This window comes from Asterias amurensis, chromosome 4, assembly GCF_032118995.1.
Source record: "Asterias amurensis chromosome 4, ASM3211899v1".
NCBI lineage: Eukaryota > Metazoa > Echinodermata > Asteroidea > Forcipulatida > Asteriidae > Asterias > Asterias amurensis.
This window is the reverse complement of record NC_092651.1, coordinates 13327906-13340573: the sequence shown is the minus strand read 5'-3', so window position 1 is coordinate 13340573 and position 12668 is coordinate 13327906. Positions and strand designations below refer to the sequence as shown.

The 12668-nt window shown below is 34.5% G+C and overlaps 1 protein-coding gene across 5 annotated transcripts in view; it reads right to left on the bottom strand.

Moving 5' to 3' along the window:
- LOC139935937 (minichromosome maintenance domain-containing protein 2-like) overlaps positions 1 to 12642 on the bottom strand; it is a 132991-nt gene extending 120349 nt beyond the window's left edge. For all 5 annotated transcript variants that reach the window (XM_071930580.1, XM_071930582.1, XM_071930581.1 and 2 more), the window contains exons 1-13: positions 12480 to 12642; positions 9456 to 9610; positions 8968 to 9022; positions 8736 to 8794; positions 7938 to 8041; positions 7159 to 7260; positions 5299 to 5403; positions 4739 to 4806; positions 4139 to 4240; positions 2871 to 2968; positions 2354 to 2371; positions 1868 to 1934; positions 484 to 629 (exon numbers count right to left, since the gene is read on the bottom strand). In XM_071930580.1, coding sequence (XP_071786681.1) covers positions 484 to 629; positions 1868 to 1934; positions 2354 to 2371; positions 2871 to 2968; positions 4139 to 4240; positions 4739 to 4806; positions 5299 to 5403; positions 7159 to 7260; positions 7938 to 8041; positions 8736 to 8794; positions 8968 to 9022; positions 9456 to 9605 — 1074 coding nt within the window. In that variant the 5' untranslated portion in view covers positions 9606 to 9610; positions 12480 to 12642. The remainder of the gene's footprint in view (positions 1 to 483; positions 630 to 1867; positions 1935 to 2353; positions 2372 to 2870; positions 2969 to 4138; positions 4241 to 4738; positions 4807 to 5298; positions 5404 to 7158; positions 7261 to 7937; positions 8042 to 8735; positions 8795 to 8967; positions 9023 to 9455; positions 9611 to 12479) is intronic.
- Positions 12643 to 12668: the final 26 nt, after the last annotated feature.

Genomic DNA, 12668 nt, shown 5'->3' with positions numbered 1-12668 from the left:
AACATTTGCTTGTTAACCTTGAGTTAAAGTAAATAACTCCTATGGAGCCTATTATTGTATTATGAAGAGATATTAATGGACTATGGCAGACTAATAGCCTTTCGAATTGAATTCAGGAATTGAATGAAAAATAAAAGAAACCCTTGGTTAAATAAGAGTTTAAGGGTAAGAAACATTGCAGAGGCAGGTGTAGTGAAGCACAAGGTTTGATTATCCTTACTAGCTTTTGATCTTACTATACACCATAAGAGTTTCTGATTACATGACTTTCCTGATTTCCAAAACAGGTGACGTTTACTTGCTTGTACTTAGACTCAGCTGAAATAGACTCAGAGTGGCAAATTTTGTGAGAAAAGGAGGGTTGGGTTGAGAGGGAAGGACATGGCGAAACAACAATAGACAAAGATGGATAGATTTGAAATGCATTTCATCCTATACCCGTAGATCTCTAACAATGCATGAAAGAAAATAAAAGTGAATTACATGTTCATCAGATGTACAGGAGGCAGCATCAATAAGACTGAGGAGCATGCACAGTTTAAGTCTGTGGTAAGTGCCTGGTGGTGAAATGTCACTGCCAAATTGGAACGCAAGACTTGTGCTGAAGCCCCAGGGAGATACTGCTTGACCTGCACAATTGAGAAGAAAAAAGGACTAAGATTTCATTTGAAGAAAATGAAGATTTTTTTTTTTAAACGGTGGGGGTGCAATTTATCATAATTTAGACTATAACAATCTCAACTTTTGTTTTGAGGGTGTTTCCCTGTCATCAGAAATTTGGCACACAGTCAGAGAGTGTAATGAGAAAGTTTTGGGGTTACACCGCCACCCGCAGATTAAATTGTCCTTAGTGAAAAAATAATGGTAGTATAACAAGCAATGGCAGCAATTTTGGAAAAACTTGGTTGCTTGGTATTTTACATTTTTGATTAAATTCAATCTGTAATTTGACCATATGGCCAAATATTATTATATTGGCATCTCTTGTTGTGTGGTGTGCAACGTTCAATGCTTGCACCATCAAAGGCACAATTGCCCCAAAATATTTCCCATTTCTACCCCACTATGGACACACACAAAAAACCTTAAAGAAAGCTTTATAATTTGTGTACAACTCATCACAAGGTCATAATGTTATTTACCTCATATAACTACATCAGAAATAATGTGTTTCCAGCAAAACAGATTTCCTAAAACAAAAGATTCATCAATATGGCATAGGATAGGGGACCCAAAGTTTCACTATAAAAAGGGACATTACAAAAGTTCATTCCATTTGCACTTTCAATGATTAATCATTAAGTGTTCTCATTATATGCACTTAAGTCTGAAAAATGCTGCATGGCAAATACATGAGTTATCTAATTAAACGTGGGAAACTGCAATGCTGCAATTGCTGAGACAACACTGAAGAAGATGACAGAAAATAAATTGCATCTAAAAGCAAGTCTCTTTGAATATTCATTAAGGGACAGAATTAGGGTTTTGGCTTAAAACAAAACTGTGGAATAATAAATTACTGCTGTTAGGAAGGTTAAGATGTTGAAAACAAATTAAGTTGTGTGTGTGGATCTTCCGAAATAAAAACAATAGTTGAGATTTCCTCCGTCAAAAATGGAAACTAGGTCCTCCAATTTAATAAGATCTGAATAGTATTTCATGGTGACCAATATGAGTTGTTGTTTTACAGTGTTTACTTGTGATAATGTACATTTGAAAAAAAAAGAACAACAAATTTGAATTTTATTAACTTTAAATTTGAACTTTAAATTCATATCTTAAAATGTGTATTTAAACAGATTTTGAAACCTTTGTACCTGATACTTTTTGAAACTTGAACTTAAAATATAAGTAAAGGTTTTCTTACTTTTTAGAAGCTGACTCAATGTTTCTGGAAGATGACTTGGTATCTCTCTTTGAATCCCAAGGTGAACCTATAAGGAAGATATTTAAATTACTAAGGAATGTCTAGGATTCTAAGTTCTCTGAGACGAGAACATGAGTACAGATCATTTGATATTGATAGACAAAAATTGTATGAAAACTGATTAGCCCTGCATCTATATCGTCGTTTTGAGATAGAATTGAGGAAACTGAAGTTTGACTATTCCACTGTAGAGCATGCATGTAGAGTAAATATAATTATCTGAAAAATTTGGGAAAAAGAATAAACTCTTGACCAACCAATACCAGCCAAAGGAAGAATAGGTGAAACAAACCATAAAACAAACACATATTTTGTTTTAAATAAGCACTGCCAAACATCACAGTGCATCAAATAAGTCCCAAAGGGTAATCACCCATACCCCACTTCTGAAACTGATCTAAATCAACTAAAGCAGAAATAACTTACCTTAATGACATTGTTTGCCTGAAATCAAACAAAACAAAAATATGATTGAATTAATTTGATAGTGAATTTTCCAGTAGAAACTAAAGTTTGTACATTTGAAGATTAAAACACAAATTGGCAATGGCTTAAGCAGATATTCATGGAGGGCCTTTAATCCCATCTGGTGACTGCAAATGGGTTCCCTGGGTATTTGCTTGTTTTACATGTAGGCAAAAAATAGGTTGACATTTCAGTGAAACTAAAATCAATTCAGAATACCTATGATCAGCAATATTTGGAATGACGTGTCAGTTGGGTGCTGCATTGTACAATCCAAAATCAATATCCTTGTAGTTTTCTTTTTCTTTGTCAATCACCTCAATATTCCAAAATCACTAATCTATTTCAAAATGTTTCATAGAATGTCATATCATCACCTTAGCATTACTGTACAACACACCTTATGAGTTTTACTTAAATTTTAAAGTTGAAGAATGCTGTTCTTAAATTGGTTGACAAATTAAGAAAAATACATCACCTCAATCACGACAGAGACAGCTGCATTTGCAGCTAATTCCTTGACTGGGATTCCAATCACACAGTAGTAGCCACCAAGCTGGATATTGAAAAACTCATCTAGATAATTAGAAAGTGACAAGTATCAGAGATGAGGAAATAATTCTTGGTACATAGTGCAAGTAAATACAAGTCAGATAAATAATCTACAAGGTGTCTCTGGAATCTGTGATTTACAACCTTGGGAATTCTGACAGGCAGGCCAACTTTAAGCGCACAGACAAGTGTACACTATGAACAATTTGACTTAGGGGAATCAAATTAAAACCTTTCAAACCATCAAAAGCAACCTGAGGCATCAAAATGTATGTTTGCTTTCCATTTTACGCAGATGATTCATGTCCAGTAATCAGTTTGCATTAATGGTTAGTAGGGTGAATGTTTTGTGATGAAGTGTTTATGGATGAACTTTCACAGTGCAGTATGCACTGCTCCCCCATCCACCCACACATACACATGATGCATGAACATTTTCATTCCATAAATGTTAAAAGCGGCCTAATCTACAAAAAATGCAGGAATGGGCATTTTCACTGAAAGGAAAGTACAGGCAAATATTGGTACGATCTTTATTTGCTGCTTGGGGCTTTCTTTGGGGCTATGTTTTAATCAATGGAGGATAACCATTTTTAGGCAGCACTTATAGTCACTAATCGACAGTAGAAGCAACTTACAGCACACAGCCAGTGTACCAACCTGCCCAACTTTAAGCACACAGACAGTGTACACTATGAAAAATTTGACCATGGGGAATCAAATTAAACATTTTAAACCGTCAAAAGCAAACAGAGCCATCAAAATGTATGTTTGCTTTCCATTTTACGCAGATGATTCATGTGCAGTAATCAGTTTGCATTAATGGTTAGTAGGGTGAATGTTTTGTGATGAAGTGTTTATGGATGAATCTTCACAGTGCAGTATGCACTGCTCCCCCATCCACCCACACATACACATGATGCATGAACAATTTTCATTTGGTAAATGCTGAAAGCGGCCTATTCTACAACAAATGCAGGAATGAGCATCTTAACTGAAAGGAAAGTACAGGCAATTATTGGAATGATCTTTATTTGCTGCTTGCTTGGGGCTTTCTTTAGGGCTACGTTTTAATCAATGGAGGATATACATTTTTAGGCAGCACTTATACACATTTTTATAGAAGCAACACTGGCAGCATAGAGATATGTCATTATTGCAGTTGGGTGTCTTTGTACATTTTAAGAATCCTACCTCTCAAAACAACAGTAACAGCTTGGCTGTACCTGCCCAAGTTTGCATCTACATCATTACGTGGAGAGACATTCCCTTCAACAATCTGTAATATCTGCTTCTCTAAAATGAAAACAGAATAACCCAAATCAACTACACATGTTTGTTTAGATGAGTAAAACAATTATCTGGGTAAATTTAATTTGGAGGTTGGATTTTGTATTAAAAGATACCTCCTCCAGGGCTTGCACTTTAATTTTGTTGTACAGTAGCTCAACAGGCTAGAACTGTGCATTTTACTCACCCCATCATATTTTAGTAGCCCAAACTGTATTGACACCAATGTATGGTAACTACCAGTCAATGGTCATAATGACGTTCACACACTAACAAATAAAGTAACACATAAAATATATTCACATCTGAACACGAACAAACTTGAAAATTTAAAACAAACATTTTTCACAGTTTTTAGTAGCCAGCAGTGCAAGTTGAGAAGTGCTGTTTACTACCACACAGCGGTTGTAACCTGACAATGCAAGCCAGGCTAGTGTTAAGGTTGAACCCTGTCCTCGTACATTAGCTTAGAACTTTAAAAATAGCTGATCGACTCATACACACCTCCTAAGACTCTGCAATTCACATCCTCCTTTAAGATGTTGCCACAGTACACGCAGTTAAAGTCTTGCCTTAAAAGGAGGATAAACAGAACAATATATTTTAAAAAACAATGCTCCAGCTCACATTGTGCTCCGCCAAAAACATTGTATAAAGCGCATACAACTGGAAAAATCAGAGTAATAAACAAGAATCGGAAAATAACGGTGGAGTTGTAAATGGAGTGCTTAGGCGTATATCAAAGATGTTCCAAGATTACCAGAATTTATTTAACGCAAAAAGTTTAAGGCAAATTCCTGAGTAACTAACTGTACATTTGCAACAAAATGTTCAATTGGTCTTCCAACTGTAAATTCTCAAAGTCCTCATCCAACCTTTTCCATCTGGCTGATATATCTGAAATAAATATTTTCTTTGAATTTTTTTGTGTTTACTTCATTTATGAAAAGATCCATATATGCAGATATTAGGTGAGAACAACAACGTACAAAGACAACTTTTTGCAAATTTATATATATTTGGTAGCTCAACAATGAACTTCAGTGTAGAGCAATTGCATTTACCTAACAGTTTGGCGTTCTTTAGCCCCCTCAATGTGACATCTGATGTAGAAATTATCTGCTGCACCAAAGCATTTAGCCTCAGGACATCTATATTTTGCACACCTCCTATAAAAAAAAAAACCAGGAGCGAGGAAAGTCACAATCAAACCTGTTCAGATCTTTGTTGACCCATCATGTTTGCCACCCAAGTTTAACCCCATCTTCAACGGCTTGGAACCGCACAAAGCAAACCAAATGTCAGCGTTGGAAATGGTGCAAAGACAAGCTGCAGGCTTTGTTTAGGGAGACTATGTCTTCAAACAGCAGTGTTACCAGCATGATTAAACCTCCAAGTGTGGATACTCACACCACCCAATATGACCAACACTTTAACAGCATATGACATTAACAGCATAATATTAGAAGTGTGTTTTAGCACCTAAACCACAATGGTCAAGAAAAGGTATTAACCCACACCTGTGACGTCATGCTATTGTTAAATCGCTCCATTATTTTGCACGAATGGCGCGATGGTTACATCTATTCACCCATTGTGCATAAAAGAGTTAGGGTTGAAGTCAATGACGCCATGGACCATATATTATTTTGTTTTTAATGGTTTTTAACACAGGTTAATAGAGCTACACATGTATTGCAAAATGATCGTTAACACTTTCCACAAGTGAACAGCTACATTATAAAATTATTATTTAGCTGAGATAGAACTACAACAGTAATTTAAGCAGGTCTTAAAGTCAGATAAATCAATTTCATTTTAACCAGTATTTTTGTTTTTTGTTTTTATTAATTCAAAGTAAAGTACCTAAAATTTAAGATTGCAAAGATACTTTTTTCAATTTCAATAACAGGAATTCAACTGAAATTGTTGATCATAAAGGTAGCTTAAATTTGTTTATTAAAAACAAATCTGAAACTACAGGCTTGTACGCGGGTAGGTCACTTCTTTTATCTTCACCTTTTGGTTTTTTTGTAGACCGAGAAAGTCGGCTACAACATCATCTGATAATCTGTTTCTATCACTAACTTGTATAAATTTACTTAAAGTCAAGAAACAAAATCACTTATCTGCTGCCACTTTCGCTCCCGATCTATGATGCCACTATCGAAGGAACGAGCATATTTCCTAAATGTTGGTCTTCGTCCATTGTTCACACACCACCAGTGGTGTTCACTGGAGTGAACAAGCTTACGTAATACATACAAACAATTGACTTAAAAATTAAACAATATCGCGCCATTCGTGCGAAATAATGGAGCGATTGTAACAATAGCATGACGTCACAGGTGTGGGTTAAGTTGCATAATGCCCTCGGTGAACGCGCCATTCGTGGGTACGAATGGCCCTCGGGCTTCGCCCTTGGGCCATTCTTACCCACGAATGACGCGCACCTTGGGCATTATCCTATACATAATGACCAATTTCATGCATTTCCTCTACAAGTTATCAACATTTTTTTATTTATCAAGAACCAAATTATCAAAAAATATACCACACAGTCTGCCTTAGACTCCAAATATCATCACAATTTCAAGGATAGCCATAATGTAACCAGTGAACAATTTACAGTTTATTATACAACACCTCCTTGTCAAGTTCCCCCGAGGAAGTTTCAGGAGAACAACCTACCAAGTGCCGAGTCTTTTATCAAAACATGTACAGACAACCAAACATAGAAACAGCTCATAAGACATAAATGTAAACAATCAGACACAAATTTAGTGTGTCTCCAAGTTATGATATTTTTTATTTATTAAAATTGTCCAACAACAAATTTTAAATTATAAGAAAAATATAGTGTTAACTACTATACCAATGAAGTGCTGTGTAGAAGGATTATTGCAAAGTTTGAATTAACTTACGAGTACGTTGTAGGAGATGAAATTGAGCACACTGTTCCAGTAAATTTGTAGAAGCGGGGCTCAAACTTGCAACTGAGTAATTCTGACGTGCAAAGCTGGTAGCTGTTGGTAATGCATTTAAGATGTTGTATTATTTAAAACATAAACAATATTAAATACAATTGCACCGACTTAAAAGACACTGGACACTATTGGTAAATGTCAAAGATCAGTCTTCTCACTTGGTGTATCTCAACATATGCATAAAATAACAAACCTGTGAAAATTGAGCTCAAACGGTCGTCGAAGTTGCGAGATAATAATGAAAGAAAAAAACACCTTGTCACACAAAGTTGGGTGCTTTCAGATGCTTGATTTCGAGGCCTCAAATTCTAAATCTGAGGTCCTGAAATTAATGTCATGGAAAATTACTTCTTTCTCAAAAGTTACATTACTTCAGAGGGAGCCGTTTCTCAGAATGTTTTATACTATCAACCTCGTAATCAAGTAAGGTTTATGATACAATTATTTTGAGTAATTACCAATAGTGTCCAACTGCCTTTAATACAACATGAAGTGTTAACTTAATGTTGAGGGAGGGGGTCTTCATACATTTGGTATAAATTCCCCATTATTGTGAAGAGAGTATTCTTAACTTTCTATTTGTTTTAATAACATATTATATAAATGCCAGAGGTGATCCCATGGAGGATAGGTTTGGCTGAAAACTAGAATTACAATTTTTTTTTTGAATATTATAGAAATAAAACAAAAGAGGGTAGAAGCTTTTAGTGTCTTACCTTGACAGCTGTGGTAGATCTAATATCAGCAAGTTGACAAGAATTTGGTTGCAAGATACTTCAGCCGGAAGTACTTTTAAGCACTTTAAGCTGATATAACATAGCTGCATCAGAGAAAAAAGTACCTAATTTTAGAGAATGTATTGCTTCTTATTGTGTTGGAATGCATATGAAACATACATTCTTAAACAAGAATTAACCTATAAAAAATGTTTTAACTGAATTGCACCAAGGTTGAGGTCAATTAATAGCAACTTCTTCAAAAGCTGTATTTATGAAAGCTTGCTACGAACAAAATAGTATTGCTTAGTAGAAACAAGTTACTGGCCAAAATTACTTTCAGTTTGAATTGTTGTACTTAGCATAGCTTAGCTTTATGAAATTGGGCCCTATTTATCACGTTCTCCGAATATTCAGTTTAAACTTCGCAAAGAAAACAAAATTCTACATTTAACAGCCTTTTGTGTGTCCTCATAATGTATTAGAAAATAACAGTATTCAGAAATTACTTCTTTAAAAAACACCCCAAAACAGGAAATCAATGGCCTAGTTCAATCACATGCATGAAGCTCAAACAAGGCAGTCCTTTAGAAAGACTTGTTAACTCAACCATGCTCACTTAGCCAATCAGACTGTTAAGTACAGAAATGTACTGAATATTCAGAAGCTAAAAACAGTTAATAAATTATGTGTCATGCTGTCAGAATTACAATTAAAATTATGTTTTTGAGAAGAGGTATAAAAAAGAAGAAAAAAAAATGAAGAAATAAATAAGGTACTGAAAAGTACAATTTTTACCTCTTGAAAAATTGTTCTTGCTTGTTGTGGTTGATGTAACACTATGTTTCCAAGTGTTGCTAAAAAGAAGATTAAAATATAATATACAAAATGAAGAAACAACTAAATGCATTTGTAAAGCACAAATTAAATTCTTTCATCAGATAGTTGGATTAAATTGATTGTGTTTGTGCGTTTTCTCCCAGTAAATATACCTACAAAGTTAAAACAAGCAAAAAACCAAGATACTAACGGTCCATTTCAGTGATCACTGACACATTAACTTCAATGGTGAAAGGGTAGACACTCTGAAAGAAAAATAAAGGATGGTTAAGATTAACCGATCCTTGCCTGATCAAATTTGCAAAAAGTCGTTTATCAAGAGAGTGCACTAAGTGCTATGGCTCACAGCACAGTGCAAACATCAGGTTAAAAGAGCAGAACCTCTTTTAATGGAAACACTATGAAAATATAAACGCTAGCTCAGCCTTTATTGCCGTATCTATTCTAATCATCATTCCAAAATTTTAATATCAAAAAAGGTTTTTAAAAGGTGTTTTCTATGTAAAGCTTTACTTTCAAGACTTGTGTTGTAAAAGTTATCTGCAGTAAAAATTAATGAGACGGAAAGGAAAGTAGACTATGAAGCTTTAATTTACTTGTCATGCAGGCCTGTGTGTTGGGTTTGAAAAATAGCGCCACAGCTCAGGTTGGGATATGTAGTGGAAATAAAACACTGACCTCTTCGGTATTGTTGTGATTGATGCACTCTCTTTTCAAATACTCAAGTTGTTTAGTTTTGTCCAAGTAGCATAACGAGGCCTCCATCAATTGTAGCTGATCACTTTGTTGAGCTGAATTTTCCATCTGTTCTCTTATTATGTTGATCATTTTTTCTGTAGGCAGTTAGTTGATATGGATGATATTAAATTAATGTTTAAAAAATACTATTACTACTATTACTAGGGTGGGACTGTGATTAAAATTAAAATAAATAAAGTCATGAAAGTAGACCCTACACAAATTAAGACTAAATAAAGAGCTCCTCACCGTGCTAAAAGTTTTGAGACTGAGCTAGAAAATGTAAATCCATTATCAGGTTAGTCCCTGTATCTAAAAAGTAACAGCAAAAGTAAATTATAAAATCCTTTAAAAGGTTGTAAAAACAATACACAATATATATATATCCTCCTCTTACCAGTTTTCACGGTATTATGCCTTTTTCTTTGAATTGGGAAACAAAATAATGAAGCCATATATGTCAAAAAATGCCCTAGTTATCTTCATTTGTTTATATGAAGTGTGCAATCATAAATTAAACTTTGATGGATATTGAAATTTTCACACCACACACTGATCTTCGATGACTTCAACTGGTCCCATTTGTTTTGAGTTTTTCCTGTTTTCAAGGTAAACGAGAAAGATGGTTTCCCGGTGAAGCCATACGTGGAAGAAACATCTGCAGTGACTACAAGTGTTCTGTGAGACTCTGTGTATGACTCTATAGCCAGCAGTTGTCTTCATTTTATTAAAAATATTTTTTTATGACATTTTAAAAATTACCATGGTAATTTGCAAAAAAATAACAAAAATAAATAATTTAATAAAAAGTGTGAATAATCATTGGCTTTCAAATCTGATTTTTACTTATTTTTTCCCCTTAATATTTATAATAAAGCGTCTAAATAAAGGTGATAATTGAGTCTGTCACCAAGCCGATGTTTAAATTGTAATATTTATAATAATATCGATATGAGCGTTAAAAAAAACATCTCAAAAAATATTAGAAAATAACATAAATAAGGCACATGGCTTCTTTAAGCCTCTGTATTTTTTTTCCAGAATGCTTAGCAGAATGTTCAGTCACATGATTTGATCATCATGAATTGTGAATTGAAATAGTGTTTGATGAAACTTTTTCGGTGGGCAATTTTTTGTATCCTCCCCTTACCAGTTTTCACGCTATTATGCCTTTTTCTTTGAATTGGGAAAAAAATAATGATGCCTTATATCAACCGATGCCCTAAGTACCTTCTTTTGTTAATATGAAGTATGCAAACATATATTAAAACTTGATGGACATTGAAATGTTCACACTACACACCGATCTTCGATGACTTCAAATGGCCCCATTTGTTTTGAATTTTTCCTGTTTTCACGGCAAACAAGAAAGCATGGTTTCCCGGTGAAGCCATACATGGAAGAAACATCTACAGTGACTACAAGTGTTCTTTGAGACTCTGTGTATGACTCTATAGCCAGCAGTTGTCTTCGTTTTATACAAAATCTTTTTTAATGAAATTTTAAAATTACCATGGTAATTTGCAAAAAATAACAAAAATAAATAATTTAATAAAAAGTGTGAATAATCATTGGCTTTCAAATCTGATTTTTACTTATTTTTTCCCGTTTTTTTTTCTCTTAAAATTTATAATAAAGCGTATAAATAAACAGTGATAATTGAATCAACAAGCTGATAATATTGATCGGAGGGTTAAAAAAAAAAATCTCCAAAAATATTAGAAAATGATATAAGGCACATGGCTTCTTTAAGCCTCTGTATTTTTTTCCCAGAATGCTCAGCAAAATATTCAGTCACATGATTTGATCATCATGAATTGTGAATTGAAATAGTGTTTGATGAAACTTTTTCAGTGTGCAAATATTTTTTATGGCCTCAACATTATGACATATTTTTGTATCTGTAGAAATGCCTAAAATACCAAACTTTTTGCATTTACAAGTGCAAATATCCAGTGGAGCATTATCTGTTTCTAAGTTTTGGTCAAGGGAGCGGAGACTCTTTGCTTGGCAAATAAAACCACATAATTTGTATCTGGGGACTGTTTACATCGCGCACAGAGAGGTAAAAGATTTGCCACGATTTTAGGGACACCTCGATAACAGGACCTCCTATGATATATGGCCTCAACATTATGACATGTTTTTGTACCTCGTAGAAATGCCTAAAATACCAAAGATTTTGCATTTACAAGTGCAAATAACCAATAACCAGTGTGAGTGGAGCCTTTACATATTTCTAAAGTTTTGTTCAAGCACTCTTTGCTTGGCAAATAAAACCAAAATGTTGTTATCTAGGGACTATTTACATCGCGCACAGAGAGGTAAAAGTTTTGCCACGATTTTAGGGACACCTTGACAACAGGACCTCCTACGATACAGACAGCAAGTAAGCAACAGCCCCCCCCCTTCAAAAAAGAATAAAAAACATAACATTTCAAAGAACACTCTGCAACAATAAATCTGGACTACTTTTCAAACCTTTGTAGTGTGTTAAATTGAATGAAGTTGAGGTCCACTTTTATCATGTTCTATAAAATAACTTAGTTAGTTAAACTTGTTGTGTTCAATTTAGTGTTGCACTGCAGTTGAGTTGAGTTGAGCAGTGGGAGCAGTGCTGAGTTGAGTTAATTCTCTGTCTGTTTGTGAAGCCGACTATTTTGGTTTTCTAACAAAGGCCTTTTATTTATTAGTAAAAACTATGGTACAAACTGTGTTGTCACAATCACCCACCCCTTTCCCCTGTCCACATTTAATTTCCTACATTTACACTAGGCAGTCAGTGGAGTAAAAAAAAAAGAAGAAAAAAAAAGTGACACAACAATGCCCAGTGACAACGCTGCGGGCGCCGGTCCGCACATGGCCTGGCCTAGACGTGCCGCAACAGAATGTTTTGTTAATGTTTGTTTTGAAAATAAGTTTGTAGGCCTAATAAAAGTTTACTGAATTGTAGTAAAAGTTTACCTGGGTTAGAAGAAACGCCTATATACGTAGGCTGCCGAAGCTTGCAGTGAAGCAGAGTTCAAGACAACTTGAACATTTTTAGTGAACACAAAGTTACTTTCAGTTTCAGCATCTCTTTACTTTTTAAAACAATGGACAGGAAAATGCGCAGACGATAAGTTAAAAATAGAACATATTTGGAAATCGTGC